The sequence below is a fragment of the Planococcus citri genome, chromosome 2 (assembly GCF_950023065.1).
Source record: "Planococcus citri chromosome 2, ihPlaCitr1.1, whole genome shotgun sequence".
Lineage (NCBI taxonomy): Eukaryota > Metazoa > Arthropoda > Insecta > Hemiptera > Pseudococcidae > Planococcus > Planococcus citri.
Genome location: NC_088678.1, coordinates 20504806 through 20524495, shown reverse-complemented (window position 1 = coordinate 20524495; position 19690 = coordinate 20504806). Strand labels below are relative to the sequence as shown.

The 19690-nt window shown below is 36.0% G+C and overlaps 1 protein-coding gene across 4 annotated transcripts in view; it reads left to right on the top strand.

The window, feature by feature from the left end:
* dlg1 (discs large 1) overlaps positions 1-19690 on the top strand; it is a 91367-nt gene that overhangs the window by 48749 nt on the left and 22928 nt on the right. For 2 of the 4 annotated variants that reach the window (XM_065348925.1, XM_065348926.1), the window contains exons 3-6: positions 1369-1502; positions 11353-11451; positions 16033-16170; positions 16886-16939. In XM_065348925.1, the coding sequence (XP_065204997.1) occupies positions 1369-1502; positions 11353-11451; positions 16033-16170; positions 16886-16939 (425 nt within the window). Of the gene's footprint in view, positions 1-218; positions 1246-1368; positions 1503-11352; positions 11452-16032; positions 16171-16885; positions 16940-19690 lie in introns of those variants that run through there. The other 2 variants (XM_065348923.1, XM_065348924.1) reach the window with 2 other exon arrangements.

Sequence of the window (19690 nt, the reverse complement as noted above, 5' to 3'; positions counted from 1 at the left end):
CACAGAGCGAAAGAGAGACAGATAGATGGTAAAATTTTCTCTATAACGAAGTGCCGAATGGGATGGCAGGGGGCGGCAGAGCAGCGCTGGCGGCAACACCAGCAACAGCGGAAACCCCTTATAGTATACGAAACAAGTTCGCACGCAACTTTGGAGGAACAAGCATTATTTTAGTACGCGCTTTTCTCTTCTATTTTCTTGTAATCTCGCGTTCGGAACTTACCGTCGTCGTCGTATTCTTTCATCTCCTTTTTTTTTTTTACTTTTCGGTGTTGCGTGCGAAAGTGGTGTGGCACTTTGTTATACTCGGTGGCTGCTGCTGCGGTGACTAGTGGCTTTTTTGCCTCGAGTTTTTACGTCAGCTTTTGTCAGAGGTGTGCTTTTTTTCTCTCGAAGAATCGGCTGCGAAAAAATGAAAAATAAAAGCTTTAATCGAGATAAGAAATTGTTGCCTGAGTGAGATCAGCCAGCGAAAAAAAGAGCCGCAACCGGCGACTCTTCGGATACTCTTACTGGTGTTGTTTATCGATTCCTGTTGTTTTTTTTCCGCATCGCGACGTCGACATAGTGTTGGGAAAAGTTTGCGAGAGACGATGATGACAATGATGATGAAGGTGGCGCCTCGATAATGCGTTAGTGGCGCGTTAATTACTAACATATCTCGGTCTGGTGCCCCCCCCCTGTTCGCCTAGCTTTTCGATGTGTTTTGAAGAGGCAGTAGGCGACCACCACTGTAGCAGAGGTGGCAGTCGTCTGTCTTGAGGAAAGTTTCACCCATATAGAGACGTAATGACCGGCATGATGGGCCGAGGCCGCAGATAGCGATCAGCCAAGCCAGCCGGCGATTAGCGAGGGGGTGGCTGGGGTCGCGAGGGAGTGGGTATGCGTATCGGCGTCGGATAAACCAGGCCAATAGGGCGGCCTGGCGGTGCAGCCGTGAATAGCTTATGGCATTGTTCGGTATGGTGTGGATATTAAAGTTGAGGCTGCAAAGTAACACGTGCCTGTTCTGTCACCGGAATAAAAATGCCGCCATGGCGGCTTCTTCGGCCGCCGCTGCCTCGTCCAAGGGGGCTGCCCCAGCAGCAGCAGGCGTAGTCGATGGCGCCGCTAACTTGATCGATGCTCATGGACGTACCATGGAGTTCAAGATCAAACGTAATCGAACTGGAGCTGGAGAGGATCGCGATGAGCCACCCGGTGCTCATTACTGCGAAGTGCACGGCTTTACGCCTAGAGCTTCAGGTGATTCGGGATCGGGGGTTGAGACTTTTTACGCTGTAGAATATGATTACTATGTGTGCGAGTGGATGGATTTTGCGACGATACTAACGAGATTATGGTTTTTTTTCTGGGCTTTGTTTTCAGATATCCAAGAATTTTACGAATTAACTTTATTAGACGATAGTAAATCCATTCAACAAAAGACTGCCGAAACCAATCAGATCGCGAATAAATGGGAAGCGACGAACGGACCGATCTCATTGTATTCGAACAATAACGTAAGTACACGCATTCCATTTCATTTATGTATTTTATTTCTCCTGGTTTTTTTTTTATCCCCTCTCGCCATCTCTGTGATATGATACAAGATACGAGTTACGGTAATAAAACAAAAAACCAACACATACACTATACAGGTTCACTTACCTCTGTCTTTTGGGTATGGAATGTGGTTTTTTTTTGTCGAGCGTGTAGTAGGTGTAGGTAAGTTAACCAGAAGGACAGACGACGACGCATGTGTCGTTTTTTTGAAGCTCATCCCATGTCAAATCGCCGAGCTTTTTGTACTTTGGGTCGGCGATGGAAAACTGGAAAAATTCGAGGAATTCTGCCCTTCTGAAAAATTTGTAGTAATGTAAAGAGTATTTGAAATTTTCACTTCAAAATAATTGAGAAATTTTGTAAAATTTTCTGTTTAATTAATCGGTTATTCTGTGAAACTTGAGATTTTACTCGATTTCTTGTTGTCATTCTTTCGATCGTCACATCATACCGGGTGACCAAGAATACGGGATTTCGATATTATCAAAACAGAGAGCAAATTCCTATTATGAAAATTGGATTATTAAATAATCGTGTAAAAAATGGGCGTTTGAGTGATTGTTTCAATGAAACACGAAATAATCTTTCATTTTGCTTTGAAACAATAATTCGAAAGCACAATTTCTCGATTGTTATTCCAAACTCATTATTCTTGGTCACCTGGTAAAGAAGATCACCAATTTTGATAATGTCTCACAACCGTGCTCACCTCTCTTCCCCTTGTCTAGTTCTGTTGCTTCATGAATTAAATTCCCCGGTATAAAAGTTCGTGGATTGATGTATGGGGCTGCTTTCATTCCGTGCTTCTGTCCTACTTTTTGCTCGTGTGTCCTGCTTTTGATCAACATTGTTAAAAAGTCATTCTACAATAAAAATTGCCAAAAAATCTTAATTTTTGCTGAAATTGTTGAAAAATTCATGCGTTTTTACCATTCAAAAGAATTCAATTTTGCTTTCTGTTTTTTTTTTCAAAATTGTCAAATTACAAAAAATTATCCGTTTTTTTTTTTTATCGAAATGCAAAAAAACCTGTTCTTTGCCATGAACTACAAAAAAAATTCCAATTCTGTCAGAACTGCCAAAAAATTCATGTTTTCTCCAGAATTTCCAAAAAATGTCCCATTTTTGTTAGAAAGTTGAAATTCAATTTTTTGCAAACTTGCCAAAGAACTTTTGTTTTTACCAAAATTGCCCAAGGTTCTGATTTCTTGTCAAAATTGTCAAAAGGTCTCAATTTTTTCCATACTTAACGAAAGCCTTTTTGGGGTACCGGGGTAAATGTTTAGGTAGTGCTGTTTTTTGCCAAAATTGCCGAAAAAGATCCTTATGTTCTTGTCAAAATATTGTAAAAAGTTTCCTGCATTGTTGAAAGTGACAAAAAAACTTAATTTTTAGCCAAAATTGTCAAAAAGCCCCATTTTTTTGCAAGATTGTCTAAAGCTCATTTTTTTGTGAAGTTGTTAGCAAGTGCTGTTTTTTTTTGCCAAAATTGCCGAAAGAGGTCCTGTTTTTTAGTCAAAATTGTCAAAAAGTCCCCGGTTTTGTCAAAATTGTCAAAATGTTTCATTTTTTGTCGAAATCGTCAAGAAGCACCATGTTTTACCTAAATTGTCTAAATCCCCCCTTTTTTTTGTATAGTTGTTAAAAAGTGCTATTTTTTTTTGGTCAAAATTGCCAAAAAGGTCATGTTTTCTTGTCAAAATTGTCAAAGAAGTGCTCATTTTCCCTAAAATTATCAAAAGTCCCAATTTTGGCCAAAAATGTCAAAAGCTCGTTCTTTTTTGTAAAGTTGTTAAAAAATGCTATTTTTTGCCAAAATTTCCAAACAAGTAGCCCTACTTTTTTCCAAAACTGCCGAAAGAGGTTCTGTTTTCTTGTGACATTCCAAAATTGTCAAAAAGTCACAATTTTGGCCAAAAATGTCAAAATATCGGTTTTTTTTTAAATTGTAAAAAAATGGTGTTTTTTACTAAAATTAAAATTTCCAAACAAGTACTTTTTTTCAACATTTCTGAAGGAAGTTCTGTTTTCTTGTGACATTCCAAAATTGTCAAAAAGTCCCAATTTTGTTCAAAAATGTCAAAAGCTCGTTTTTTTACAAAATTGTTGAAAAATGCTGTTTTTTACTAAAATTTTCAAACAAGTACTTTTTTTTCAAAATTTCTGAAAGAAGTTCTGTTTTCCCCTTAAAATAGTCTTAAAGTCCCATTTAGAGCCCAAATTGTCCGAAAGTATTATTTTTCTCCCAAATTGACAAAGTTATAATTTTTGTCAAAATTGTCAAAAAGTCGCAATTTAAGCCAAAATTGTCTAAAATGCTCTTTTTTTTGTAAAGCTGTCAAAATGTGCTGTTTTTGCCAAAATTGCCGAAAAGGGTCCCGTTTTCTTGTCAAAGTTGTCAAAAAGTCTCATTTCTACCAAAATTCAAAATTCTTAAGATATTGACTCTTGCTTTAGCTGCCTAAAAAATCCTTTTTCGTCAAAATTGCCAAATGAATGCCCCATTTCCAGGTAAAATTGTTGAAAAGTCCTGTTTCTGGCTTTAAACTGCCATTAAAAAGTCCTGTTTTCGTCGAAATTTCCAGTTTTACTTTTTTAAAAAAAATTTTAAATCAAAGTTCTTTTCTTTCGAAGTTTCTTTTTATTATTTCTTTTTGTCAATGTTTTCGAATCTCCAGCCAAAATTTCTGATATCAAAATTCATTTTTCAATTATTTTTGACGAATTTTTGAAAATTGAAATTTGGGTCAGACTTGAAGGGAAGATCGACATTTTAACGAATTAATCTTGAAAACTTCCCCTCCCTCCTCACCCTCAGCCACTTGAAACGTTTAAACAGTTACCTTTCTTGGCGTTCAAATAATTGAACCAATCCTCTTCTCCCCTCCAAAGCACCGTTTGAATGTTTCTGGGCAAACGATTCTTATTTAATTTTTTACATTTTCGGTTGTTTTTAATTTTTTGCAGGAGGTTTTGAGGTAATTTTTTCAGAATTTTTGAGCGTGTGCATAAGATGGAGAAATATCATTTTTTAACTTTTCCATCCAATTTTGAGCGCTTGAAAAAGGGGCAACACTGATTTTCACTACATCTTTTAAAAGCCCTTCAATGGCCCTACAAACTGGCGAAAGTTCCGAATTCGCTCCATTTCGTAGTTTTCAAGTAAACCTCGCTCAAACTTTACAATATTCCTATTTCTCGCAGTATATTTTGAGCATTCCTATTACCCCCCACAAATGCACTTTGAGAACTTCAGTTTGCGCCATTTTTCATCTCTCATCGAGGTCTATCCTGATTGGGAAAAAATCGTCGACCTCGAGTACAAAAATCTCGGTGATTTGACACGAAATGACCCTCGAGTAAATACGACACATAAAAGGTCTCAAGTTACCCGAATCGAGTAATTTGCGAACTGATGTGATGTGAAATTTTACGCCCAGTAAAGTTTGTTGGATTAAACGAGATGAATACATATGTGTGTGTGAGTAAATGTGCGTAATACATGCGAAAGAATAAAGACGAAACACGAAGGAGAGAGAAATGGAGATGGAGGAAGAGACTTAGTGTACGATATACGTCGTATATGTACAGAGGATACGTACACGTAAATCTGCTAAAATACGACTTAACAAACCCCCTTACATAATATATTTTACATATAACATACATATAATACGTATCATTACAACGTTGTTATTCGATGCAAAAACTGGAACATTCTGAGCGAGTAAATAAGAAGAGGAATGAATCTCTATCCGGGAGGTAATCTAAATTTTGGATACTCCCTAGGGAGATAATCTAAAATTTTGCGATTTGGCAACACTGCTATGTTTACATTATACTGCTACGAAAGAACGCGTTGCCCCAACACCCCAAAAAAAAATTCAGCAAAAATGGAGAACCATCCTCCTCCCCCTCCCACCTCGCCCTTCCGTTCGTATTCCTTATATAATTTCGGCTACATAATTTATCTGCGAGTAGGTAACGCGTTACTTTCGTAGCATGTATAATGTAAACACGTTATCGGACCGTACGTACGTCGCGTCGGCCGTTCAGCTTAACAACTAGGTACAGCCACATGTTACAGGTTTGAGGTTGCAAACTGAATCGGTGAATCGAACTTCTGACCATTGTAGTAAATAATTGTGATTTATTTAGTGAATTTTGACGTGCGTGAATTACTTAAAATGAATATTCGATGCAACCGAATCGGTGAATCGAACTTCAGACCATTGTAGTAAATAATTGTGATTTAATTAGTGAATTTTGACGTGCGTGAATTACTTAAAATGAATATTCGACAATGGTGAACGATACGGTCACAAAATACATTTCACTTTAGAATTGTTGAGTTTTGATAGTAAAATCGTATGTACATTCACGATAAATGTTTAGGTAAATGAAACCTCTTTTGAAAATTATCTTCACATGTTCATTAAAATTTAGTTGAATTCAAAACAAAACGTATGTATTAGTAGGTATTCCCACAATCTGCGGCAGGCGGCAGTCATTTTTGCACCTCACAACAACGTTGTACTGATAAGTATCATATGTATGTTATATGTAAAATATATTATTCAATTAGGAAGATAGAGTACGCGATCATAAACGAGTGAGATACAACACTCGGCTACGCCTCGTGTTGTATTTAGCACTCGTTTGTAATCACGCACTTTATCTCCCTAGTTGCATAATATACTATTACGTAATACACACTCGTAATCTCATCATTACACCTCTGTCGCTAGATGCAAAATGTACGTCATTATGAGCGACCTAATGCCGGGTCAAACACGTACATAATAGCCGTATTATGTACGTGGTGTTATGTGGCAACACCGCGAAACTCCTCATTACGTACGCGTTACGTTTGGACATAATTTAACCGGTGAACTGGTGAAGTTTGGTCACTCATAGACGCACATTTTTTGCATCTAAACAACAGAAGTGTAAAATGGTGAGGTTACGAGTGTTTATTATGTAAAGCACCTTACATTACGCGATTAATAAAGTGTGTGATTATGAACTCGTGCAAAGTTACAGCGCTCGTCTTCGACTCGCGCAGTAACTTTGCACTCGTTCATAATCACCCACGTTATTAATCTAGTAATGTAATGTACTATTATTCGGGCGAAAAACACAACAAACAACCTCTTTTTGGCTCGTACATACGAAGCTAAAGTTGGAGCTGCAGGTTTTATACCCCCCTTATAATCTGGTGTATACTCTTATGTATTATGAACCCGTATCATGGATGTACATACTACGAGTAACATCAACGTGATGCTGTATATTCGCGAATCTTTCTCTCTGTCTCTGTTACGAGTACTACGGTACACCCTCTTATATGTAGTAGAAAACTATTATCGAGGTGTTTTTTTATCCGATTTAATCCTAAAGAAACGAATACACGATGTGATTTTATAGCTTTTTACGAGAAAGTTAACGATACGCTCGAGTGAGTTGGTATTTTGTATAAAAGGTATCCCGTTGGATGCCATTTTCGCCCGAAGAAAAAATCAACAAGTAATGGGTCGCGATGAGAGAGTAAAGTTTTTCAAAGGCAGATACGAAACATTGAGCTTTAGGTACTTCGACTTTCACATAATCGTCTGTCCGTCCGTCAGTCCGTTCGTTCGTTCGTTTTCAAAGCAACAGTTTAATTATATAGAAAATTTTGTTCGCAAGAGGTGAAGTAAGAAGGGAGCGAAGGGTTGGAGATCGAGCTCGGATTCGAATTCGAATTCGGGTATTTGCGTGATGGGTAGAAATGGAGATGATGGTGTTTTCATTATTGAGATGTATTTTTATGTGTTCGAGTTTTTTATTCGTTATTTGATTTTTTTTGTAGGGGTGAGAGGTTTATTTGTGGTCGAAATTTGAGTTTGGGTTTGAATGCAAACGTGTGGATGAGCTGAGGGGAGTGTGAGGGGCTGATGCCTTACTCGAGCGGAAAATAAACTGATTTAAAACGTACAAAAATAAGAGGTTTTTTTGGTTTCGTGAGCTGATTTTTTTCAAAAAGTTTCGGCTTTTCACACTCATTGAAAATTTGGCTTTGCCCTTCCCTTGGAAAAATGCTTGGCTTTTATTCTGAATCCAAGGACTCGGAGATAGATGCTCAATGATCTATGCACTCGTACGTGCCTTAGGGTGGATCATCTCAAAAAAAAAGTCGTCGAATTTTGACCAAATTCAACAAAGACCTTCATTTTGTGTTGAAAGTATCTCTGAAAAAATTTCAGCTCCGAAGGTGTCTCTGGAAGGGAGAAATGGGCCGTCAAAAAAAGGGCATTTTCGAAAAAATCGTGAGTTTTTCGCTCCTGTCACAATTCCACACTGTTTTGAGGAAAATAGCCTTGTCCCAAATGAAAGTATTTGAAATTTTCTGCAACGATCTACTCTATTTTCGTCAAAATACAAGACCATTTTTAGAGTTCTACTGAGCGATTAAAAATTTGCAAATCGTTCATTTTTGGATAAATTCGTGTTTTGAAAATTTTTTCTTTGCAAATACATATTTCGCATTAATTGAGCCAAAATATTGCAAGATATCATTCCTGAAACTGGGGAAATATTTTTTGGAACACTGTGGTGCCAATTTTTTGATTCTTAATGCCAATTTCAAAAAATCGAGAGAAAAATACGTGGTCCGAAAATTTACAAAATTTTCAGTCTCGGTTTTTGCCATGTAAACTGCTACAAACTGTCGCTTTTTCGCAGAAAATTCCTAAAATGATCCAAAAGTATTGTTTTGTCAAAAATTTTCAAAAAGTAAAGTCCAAAGAGTCTCGCTTTTTCAAGAAAAATTTGCCAAAAAGTGTAATTTTTTTGCCAATAACTCCCAAGAAATTGTCAAAGTATGTCGCTTTCTAGCAAAGTTGCTAAAAAATTTCACCATTTTAAAGTCTTCTTTTTTTTTTTACAAATTGCCCAAAAGTTCAAGTTTTTGCCGGAATTGCCAAAAAAAGCTGTTTTTTGCTAAAATTGTCCAAGTTTTACTTTTTTTTGACAAAAATTGATAAAATTTTCGTTGTTTTAAAAATTGGCAAAATTTTTGTTGTTTCAAAAATTTACAGAATTTTCGTTGTTCTAAAAATTTACAAAATTTTTTGGTTTTTAGAAAAATCGCTACCTAATGATTTTTGCTTTTTGCAGAAAATTCCAAAATATCTCACTTTTGATGTTCAAAATTTGTTCAAAATTGTCGCTTTTTTTGAGCAAAATTGCTAAAGGTATCTGTTTTGTCAATAGTTGCTAAAAAATTGCACTTTTTTCCCATGAATTTCAAAAAATCTCCCTGTTTTCAAACAATTGTACAAAATTTTAGCTTTTTTGTCAAAAATTGACAAAAATTTTTTCCTTTTGCTAAAATTGTCAAAAGCTTGCGTTTTGCCAAAAATTCTGGAAAATTCTCACTTTTTTTTCAAAAATGACAAAACTATTTGCTTTTAGCAAACCGGCTAAATTTTTTGAAAAAAATTACAAAAGTCTTACATTTTTTCAAAAATTGTGAAGTTTTTTTTTTGATAGAAATTGCGAACAAATCGGTATTATTTTTGGTCCAAGTCCTATTTTTTTTTCTAAACTTGTCATAATCTTGCACTCTTGTTTCTTGCTTTTTTACAAAAATTCATTTTTTTTTTTCAAGAATCACCCAAAATGTTTTTTTTTTCTGTCAGAAATTGTTAAAAAAAAAGTAGTTTTTTTTTGCCAATGATAATTTCGCTTTTGTATGAAAAAGTTGCAAAATTAGTCGAATTTTTTAAAATTTTAAACCAAAACATAGCACTGACGAATAAGATAGCTGAATTTTGGCCATAGAAATGGGATTTGTTCAAAATCAAAAAAAGAACATTTTTTGTGATTTTGTTTTTGTTTTTCTAAAATTTTTGACGCAATTTCAAACATTTTTCACTTCAAGTGATCATGTTTTAGGTGTTTTCTTTTCTTGCTTGGAAAAAATTGAGTTCAAACCTTGTTGCATTTTTTGCAAATGCGCGATGACCATTACCCATTCTTCTTGCATTGTTTTATAATATTCCAATTAATTTCAATTTCATCGAATGAACTGCAGAAAAAAGAAGGGACACGAACACTTCATGGCAAAGCTCACAAATTTCGCTTTCGCTCTTTTTGAAGATGTTAAATTTTAAATCGTGTCTCAATATTCTGTTTCGACCTTTACTCGGTCGGCACGTTATTAGGATAATTTTCTAAAGGTGATTTTAAAACATATATCGATGAATGGCAAGCAGGTAACGTAGGTAGAATAAACACGAAAAAAAAATGCTTTCGAAATTAATGCTCGCGTTGTAAAATCTTGTTTCGAATTACTTTCACGTGGATATTTTTTTTTCCTTGACGAAGCGCGATGCTTTGAATAATTCAACGAAAGCACGCTATCTTAGCTACAGATATGTTTGGCGTTTAAATTGTGGGCCAAAAGTTGAAATGGAGCTAGATGAAAGTACAAGATTTCCATTCAATTTTCATAATTAAAAGCGAATCTCGACGTTACATCTTTTGAAAATCAAGCTCGACCGATCTAGAACTCGTAGAATGACAAAAGACAGGGTAGAAGTGGGGGAAGAGAAGTTGTGCGCGCGATTTTGTGATTTTTTTTTTCTCTCCCTCGTTTCGTGCGTAGAGTTGCGAAATACTCGTATACGTACAACGATGGTAATTTGGTCATAAATTTAGATCAGTTTCAAAGGAATTTAAATTAAAGGCTTTTAATATTCGGTTAATGAATGCGGCGGTAATTAAGTCAGTCCCTTTTGCGACACTGGTATCGATCTCTTTGGAAACCGTAACAGAATTTCCGATTGGGGTAGGAATAATAGCTGCGAATATGACGTTATTGATATTCACTTTTTTTTGCGGGCTTTTTCTCTTTTTTTTTATCGCTATTGTAAATGGTGCCATTAAACGAATCGAAGGCTGTGTCGCGTCGTCTATAAAGACTTTTTCTCGATGAGAGATGCGGCGAGTTGTGGGGGGGGGGTGAGGGTGTGACGAGAGAATATGTTCGCGTAAAAATTGATTTCTTTTGCGAGAGTATTATAGAGTTTGGTAAGGGTATTTGCGATTGCTGCGATGACGACGATGATTATTATACGACCGATGCAGTCTTGAGAGACTTCAAAGTAAACGAGATGTCTCCGAGGAGGTTTAATGGAGTTGCAATGTTTAGTTGTTTGAAAATTCGCGCAGTCAGAAGAGCGGAAAATATAGATACTTATTTAATGAAGACGTAATCTGTGTGCAAGGATCGCTGCTAAGTGCCGAAACGTAAACGAAGTTTCGATATTGAAGCGTTTCTGTCGCTGAAGGGAATTCGGTAATCAACGATCGAGAAAAGGAAACTGTGTGTGTGTGGAATTTGAGTCAGTCGACGAGCTCGAGCAGCCCGAGCTAAAACGTAACATTTGCTACTGTATCGAAGTAGACGACGCGAAAAATTGCTCCGAGAGATAATGTTGAGAGTCTCGTTTCAGTCGCAAATACGCCATAAAGGAAATATATACGGCGTGTAATTCGCAATAACGGAATGTTACGATAAGCGAAGGTACCATTCGAGAGGATAATTTCGCCTCGATATTCTAAACGTAGAATATTTCCGGTATCTTCGAACCCGTAGTGGTAGGTATACTCGCTTTACCTATTCTGGCTAAATTAAAGTCTAACAGCGAGGCGAGGGTGCATTTTACGTGCTGTGCTGTCTGTGGAGAAGAAAAAATGATGATCTAGTTTGCCCTAGTTTTTTATAATATTGTTTGATGTTTTTTGTTTTGTTTGTTACAGATAAATTCTGAGCTAAGAGGGTCGTTACTGCCATTGACTCAGGCCCTTTTTGATCAGCCCACAATCATTACCAATGACCATCATTCGAGTTTTACGCAGGTGAGTGTTTTTGTATTTTTGGGGAAATGGAAGGGGAAGGGGAAGGGGAAGGGGAGGGGCGGTTTCAATAAATTGGAAGATCATTTTGCATGCTTTTGGACCAGTTTTTTCTGCTCCTAGCACGTGCAGAATGTACTTTGGATGAATCATTAAATCATTCATCTAAACTTTTTGAAACAGCAATTCGGTCGTTTATTATTTTTTTTTTTTTTGATCGAATCGATTTAGAATATTGTAATTCTGGAATTTCTAAATGAATCATTCGCGAACGACTTTCAAGTTTTATACAATGAGCTAAAAAATATTCCGATTGAAAATTTCACTAATGTGCATTCGTGAAATGATTCCAGTGCTTGCGAGCATACATTTTGGTTTGGTCGTTCGCGAACGATTCGCTCGTTACATGCCCAATAGTTTTTCGTTCGTGAACGACTCGTTTGAAATGTCCGCCCAAGTCAATCAATGCTTTGCGAATTATGACCATTCCAATAATTTATTAATGAATAAGAGTTGAAATTCGTTTTTTCGAAACATTCGGTCGTTCGTGTGAATGATTCATTTCTGAAAAATGACTCAATCGTTCGCGAACGATTGTCATGCAATCAGCTCAGAAATGTTTCAAGTTGAAAATTTTTCGATGTATTGGTGAAAGTGGAAAATGATTCGAGTGTTCGTGAATATTCTGTTGATTTTGTCGTTTGTGAACGACTTGTCTCAAGAATTGATCTACATACCTATTTATTCAATCTTCTGTGAATATGGTAGATACTTCTAATGAATAAAAGTTGTGTGAATTCGTTCTTTAAAACGTTTAGATTCGTTCGTGAAGCGTTCATTTCTATAGATTACTTTGTCGTTCGCGAACGATTTTTGTACATCGAGCATAAAAATATTCAAACGAGTCATTCAATCTTGGATGAATATTGAATAATGAAAATGATAATTTAAATGAATAAAATATATTTTTTCTCGTTCTTCCAAAGATTCAGTTGCTCGAACATCATTCATTAACAAAAATGACTTGGTCGTTCGCGAATGATTTTCACGTGAGAGATTCGAAAATATGTATTTCAAACTGAAATCTTCCAAGTGCATTCGTCAAAGTGATTCAAATGTTAGTGAGCATCCGGTTCATTCTATCGTTCGCGAACGACTCGCTCATTTCGTGTCCAACAGTTTTATCGTTTATGGACGACTTGTTTGAAAAATTGATCTAATTATTCAATTAGCGGTATGAATTCGTTTTTTGACATTTTCAATCGTTCTTTAAGAGTTCATTTCAATAGAATCACTCTATCGTTCGCGAACTATTCTTGTGCACGTATGTTTGAATTTGAAAATGTTCAAGTATTCGTTCTTGGTAAAGCGTTCCTTTCCACTAAAATAGGTAATAATAAAAATCACCACGTCGTTCGCGAACGATTTTTGTGCAATGTACATTCTCAAAAATGTTGAAAGATTCGTTCTTTGAAACGTTCAGTCGTGCGTAAAGCGTTCATTTCGAAAAATCATCCTATCGTTCGCGAACGATTTTCTTACATAAGCATAAACAAATTCAAATGAGAATTTTCTGAGGCATATTTTTGGTGGTTCGGTCATTCATGGACGATTTTCATGGAGTGAGATATCTACAAAAATGTGTGTAATGAAAATTTACCTGGTGTTTTGTTCGTGATGAAGTGATTCAGATATTCAATTCATTTAATCGTTCGTGAATGACTCGTTCTTTTGTAGGTCTTGAAGGATTCGTGTATCAAAAGTTGAGCCAGTTTTTCGGTCTTCCATAAAACGATTCTAATAAAAAAAAAAGTTTTGAATTAGCTGTTTATTAAAGCTCAATCTCGTTTGAAATTTTAACGAATGATTTAGCCCTTCTCGTTCCGTTGATGGACCAAAAATATCCATTGAGAGGGTTAACTATTTTTTTTTCTTCAAATTTTATTCATTAGGAAAAAATGAAAATCACTATTCGCCGATCCCCCCACTCTCCTTGGACCAAATGGGGTGGGATTTGTTGATGCCCAAGTTTGAAGTTTTTGCGATGTTCGAGAATGGTGTCAAAAATGTTGAAAGTTCAAAGTTAAACTTTTTTTCAAAAGCTCATTTATCCAGTTGACCTTTAAGAGCTACGAGAATTTAAAAATTTGAAAAAAAATCCAGAAAGCATGCATTTTTCTGATACAACTAATTATCACTAAGAACGTTTTTTGATGAGGAGGGGGGGTACAAACTACAAAGCTACAAAACTTTGGTCAAAATGTAGAAAAAAAAAACATTTCAAATATCATGTGACATATCGTTTTACACTTTTCGAAAACGCTGATTATGACTATAAACTTCTCTTTTTAATTCGGTTTCTCTAACTCCCCCCCCCCTTCGTATTGCTTCTCCGAATTATACTGCATAATCAAAAAATTGTGTGACATATGATTTAATAGGTTTTTGGGAGCGCTGAATACGAATATCGACTCATTTTTTTTTAGTTTATCTCTCCAAAGCCTCCATTTACCCCAAAAAACTGCTGAAAAGGGGAAAAATCGTGTTACATGCAGGTTATTAGGATTTCAGCAATAATGATTGGATAATTTCTGAAAAAAAAAACACAACGAAATTGCAAGAAGTAGGTATGTTAACATGCAAAAATACTGTCCACGTAATCCAACCCCATCTGCCAGTTCTGCCTCAAGAGTGATGGAAGGGGGATGCTGTAATATCATTTTCCTTCTTTCCCCATATTGTAAGGATCTTACAAAAATATTTTGAGCAAAATCGGAGGCTGTAAACTCAAAATTGGGCCTTCGCTTCACTCGAGCTAATTTTCTTTTCTTTTTCAAAATCAAGATGGAAATTTCTAAAAAAATCAATTTTCAAAGCCAAAAAATAAATTTCTCACAAAAAGCCTCTCGAAATACTAAGTTTCAGAAGCTTTCGCTCGAGCCTGTTCTGTTTCCTTTTCCAAAATTAACTTCCTTAAAAACCACCTCTTTTCAAATTCTGAAATTTGAAAAACCAAAAAATAAACTACAAACTTGCATTTAAAAACCCTCATTTTTAGACATCTCGAAATAAAAATTTTCCATTTGAGACCTCCAAAAATTGAAAATGAAAATAAACTTATTACTAAACTGAAGTTTACTGCTTCAAACTTTTTTTTTGCTATTTTTTCGTCATCCGACGAAGTACACAATTTGATGAGAAACTTATGAAAAAATACCCCCCCCCCCCGCAACTTCTTCTTCAATTAAAGTATCAAAAATATGAGGTAAAAGTATAGAAAATTTGAAAAAATGGTCCGGAAAATTTGTCTGGAAAACCTGGAAAAGTTGAAGAAAATGACTTGCCACAAAATAATAGACACAGCCTGTTTTCATACTGACATGAAGGCCAAGATGAATTTTTTTCTCTACAGTCTACATACCTACAAATTTAAAAAATAGACTCGTAATTTTCTACGAACTCCTTTTTCGTGTAGAAATATGTAATGTTCGACGCATTTTGAGGAGAGGAGAGGGAATGAGTTACCTATATGCGTTCAAGGTTTGCTGTAGGCACGTGCACCTAAATGTGCATTCTGCAACAGCCTTTGATTTTACGCGACTTCTGCCCTCGCGCCTCCTTCCCTCTCTATTCTGACTCTCTCGTGGACAAATTATATTATAATAACGATTCTAGCAACGTAACGTCTAATTTCGTTCCTTTTTTTTCGCGTGCAACGTGTACTCACTAGTGCTGACACAGAGCCTGAAAACTAGGTAAAGTACACAAACGCACGTGAAAATCCAGTCGCGTGATTTGGAATCAGTTTACATGGGGATAGTAGTCGAGTCGTCGTGTAACTCGAACCTTTGTTCACCTACACACATACCTACAAAGCTGTACACCTTTGCAGCTCTCTTTAGAGAGTTATACGCGCGTAAATGCTTGGCAACGGTGTTCTCGTTGGAGAAATAAGGGAGGAAGAGGAGGGGGAAAAAGCCAGCAACCGTGCTTGTTAATGAAGGAAGGCGAAAGGAAGAGGAAAAAATTGAGATAATTTCGTAATAGAGGCAGGGCTAGGTGTGCGGTGTGTTGAGCGTATACACGAATATGTAGTAGTAACAAGGCACACCTCAGCTTGCTCGTTTGAGCTGGATGTCGTTGTTTATAATGATAATGCGACACTGTAGGGTTGGTGGGTATGTGGAGGTGAGAGGGGCAAACACAACAAGTCATCGAGTTGATAAAGCGAGCGAGATGGATAAGGTGAAGAATCAGGGCGAAGGGAATAGACGTGGTAATCTTTAAGGACCATTCCTTTTATGTTTTTAGCACGAACGATAATTATGTGACAAAATTGCGGCGAGTGTAGAAAAATTTCGCTTAGTCATGAAAAATTCGTATTAAACGTCCCTGGACTATGGAGTTTTATATACTCGTATTATAGTTTTTCTTTTTGTGAAAAATTAACGATGTTACAGTCTATATAACTGTGTGTAGCTGTAGCTGTAGCTAGCTAGCTAGCTACATACTCGATGACAGCTTTTCTTCTTTAACGATACGTTTGAATGACATTCGAATTGTTTGTATGCTTTTTTTTTGCAGCAGAAAAAGTTGTACAAAGATGAAGAATTACCACCGCCTCCGTCACCTCCTCAGCCGATCATCGACGACGACGTGGATTTCATCAACCTGCAAAGATCGGATTTGACGTTGAACCATCATCACGTCGTCGATAATCATGTAAGCTAAATGGGGTATTAGCTCGTAACTTACTAAGCCGGGTATTTAATTAAGACTAGAAATACGAGGAGAGTTTTGCTAATGAATAAAGAACAGTTACAAGAGGGGGCGGATTTGCCGAAAGGTTGTGCTGCGACTACGAGTACGCGAACATGATTTATGGAAAACCGTCGTGTACCAGGCACAACATTATTTGACGTCATTTTCGCCCCCCCCCCGCCCCACCCCCGCTAGCTCTCTTCTGTTGGCTTATCATTTAAAGCTTTTCGTATATACCACGACGCGTCTCATCGTCTATACTACGATACTCGTATAGGCTATGGCTATACCAACTATACCAAGCTATTGATTTGTTTGTGTGATTTTCGCGGTTTATCTGGCCAAATGTGCTGAAATGCGTCACGTTTACGATTGCGATTGCGAGGCAATACTAACCGTAATGAGTAAAGAGAAAGTGCTGCGATTTTATTCGCTGGTCGATGTGTCGTATACGAGTCGTAATTTGTCGAAAAATCGTACTATTAGTAAGGTGGGTGTGCGTGTACTCTCTCAACTGTGTACTGTACGTCAAAAATAGTCATTTATACGAACAGAAGGCCTGCAGAATTGTAACCAGCTTGCATAAATAGTGTTTCGTTGTCTGATGTGTATGAGCCCTAAAAACCGATATAGACGTGAAAATGCTCGAAATTAATCTACCTTATTGTCGTTTCAGATTGATATCTCGGATAGCTGGCAGAGTAACGTGTCCAACGAAGATGACATACTTGTAAGTATATACGACAATGTGATGCTTGATTGTGTTCGTATTGCGTTCGGGTGGTTGAGAAAACCATCCCTGTGTGTCTTGGCATCGCGACGACCGACGACGACGTTGTTTATGGGTTGGAATAGTAGTCTATAGTATAAAGGCACTCGCTTGAGTTATTTTTTATTAACGCCTGTGGCACGTTTTTACGGCGAATCAGATAGGCAACTTTATTAACAGATAGGTTAACTGGTTTATAGGTTCGAGGAAGGAGAGAATAGGAGTCTCGTGGTGCTATAGAATGACGTTGATTTTCATGTTTTGTCGTTTGATGTGGTTACAAAAAAATTGATCAAAAAAATTATGGTTAGCGGAAGATTGTATTGTTTCGTTCCCTCTTCCTCTCTGACATCTCCCATTTATCTTTCAAGGCTGGAAAAACTGGTGGAATTTTTATATAACTGAGAAATCAGGGAGTTGAAATTCAGAAATTCAATTCAAAAATACGAATGTGGTCACATTTAATAAAATAAGGAAGAGTGAAAACTGAAAAGTAATAACTCCGAGATAATTTTAGGTCTTTTTCGACGTTTAAAAATTGAACCTGTTTGCAAAAAATTTGAATTTTTTAGAAAATTGTGCGTAATTAGTTTCTTGAATTTTCTCGTTGAATTCGCCAATTTTATTGAAAAAAGATTATGTTTGAGTTTAATTGGAGAAAAATGCTTCAAAATTGTGGATTAAAAGTTAAGTATTTTGTAAAACCGAACATGAATTAAAATCACGATAAAGGAATAAAATGGAGGGAAAATAAATACAAATGCTACTACTTAGATAATTTTTTTTTGATTTTTGAAAAAAATGGACTATAAAAGAATGAATTTTCCAGATCTTATCTATTTGATTGAAATATTTATGTATTTCAACATTTTGAGAGAGAAAAAAGGTTGAAAATGAATGTACATGAAGATTTTTTTTTTAATAATCCCAAAATTATTGCGAATATTTTGAATTTTCAAAGTGTCCACTGAAGGAGATTGAGTATAAATAGGTGATTAAAAAGAAGTAATCCTTGGGTCTTAGGATCCTGTAGATTTTGGATTGAAGACGCCAATTGTTCGAAAAATTCACAATTTTTCCTATCTTTGTGGAATAATCAGATTTTTGTTGAAGAAACAGTTGTGAGGGGAGGGGAAGGGCAATATTTTTCATTTTGAAGAAAACTTGTCTCTTGGTTTCTTAGATCTGAGAGCTTATTGAACACCCTGTTAACCGAAAATCGTCCGACAAGAAAACCACTCGCGGTGTCCTACCCCCCCCCCCCTCCCTCTCCAAACACTAAAATAGCTGTATGAATTCATTTTTCATTTTTTTGAAAATTTTCGAAAATCCAAAAGATTTTGGAAACTTGACTTTTTTTCTTTTTTGAATATAGTTTTCCATTATAAAATTATGGAAATCGAATCTCTACAATTACCAGTCGTTCTGGAGCCTCTAACGCGATTTTCGATTTTCCCAGAATTGTTTAATTTCCCTAGAAAGAGTGGAGATTGATTTGGGAAGCTATAAAATGAAGTTTTGGCTCATTTTCGATCTGTTCAATGAGTCTATTTGCAATTGGAGCGATTACCAATCTGAAGTGTTTTTCAATCTGTATCATGAGGTGAAAAAATTTTCAGAACATTTCTAAAAATTCTAAAGCCCCTGGCGCAGTTTTCAATTTTTTCAAAATTTTTGAATCCTATTTCTTCAAAACGCGCGAAAATTAATTGGGGCTGGCTATTAAAAATCTAGTTTTGACTTACTACTTCAAGCATGTTCGACAAATTGATTCACAATTGGGACGATTTCCAGAAGAAAATCTCCAGTATGTGTTTTTTTTTTACCTGAATTTATTTACCTATGGGGTAAAAAATTTATAAAATTGACATTTTTTCAAATTGATGCAAATGACAGTATTTCTTCCAAAACAAAGTCTCACTTTTTAACCGAAATTTTTTGCCAGTAATTGTCGACAATTCGTGCTTATTCTCAATTTTGTCGAAAATTGCAAAGAATTCTCTGTTTTGTGCAGAAAAAAAGTTCTAGCTTTTTAGCAATTTTAAAAGTATTGCTTCTTGCCAAAAATTGCCAAAATTGACTAACTAGTACATATATTGTAAGAAAAGTTCAGATTCTTCCGTATTAAAATACTTTGCTCGCGATTGGTCACTTTTTGGGTTAATTTTTCAAACTTTTTAGGTTACTAGCGTTGTTTTTTTTTTTTTTTTTGAAAAATTGAGTACCATCCCTAAACCAGCAAAATATGATCATAATTCATGAAGCTCTCTCGAGGTGTCTGCATGGAAATCACGCAATTGAGGATTAAATCGTTAAATATTTGCTTGAATTTGATTTTTAGCTTCCCAAATTAATTGTCAAGTCCTCGTGGAGAAATTTGAAAATTTCAAAAAAATTGAGAGTCACACTGGAGGTTCTAAAATGACTGAAAATGTTGGAATTCCTCTTGAAAATGTCGATGTTGACTTCATATGTATTTGGGTTTCATCATTTTTAATGAAAAAGTTTCCATTAAAAAATGTGAAAATATCGGAATATTGCCATTTTGGAATTTTATAAAATTCTCCAAAAATCGAAAAATCAATCTTGGCAACTACATAAAGTGTATGTGGAAAATAGGACGAATCCAGAATGAAATTTGAAACTTAATTTCAACGTCTTTTGAAAAGCTACGAAAGTTGTTTTTTTTTTTGCGTCACAGACACAGGGTGC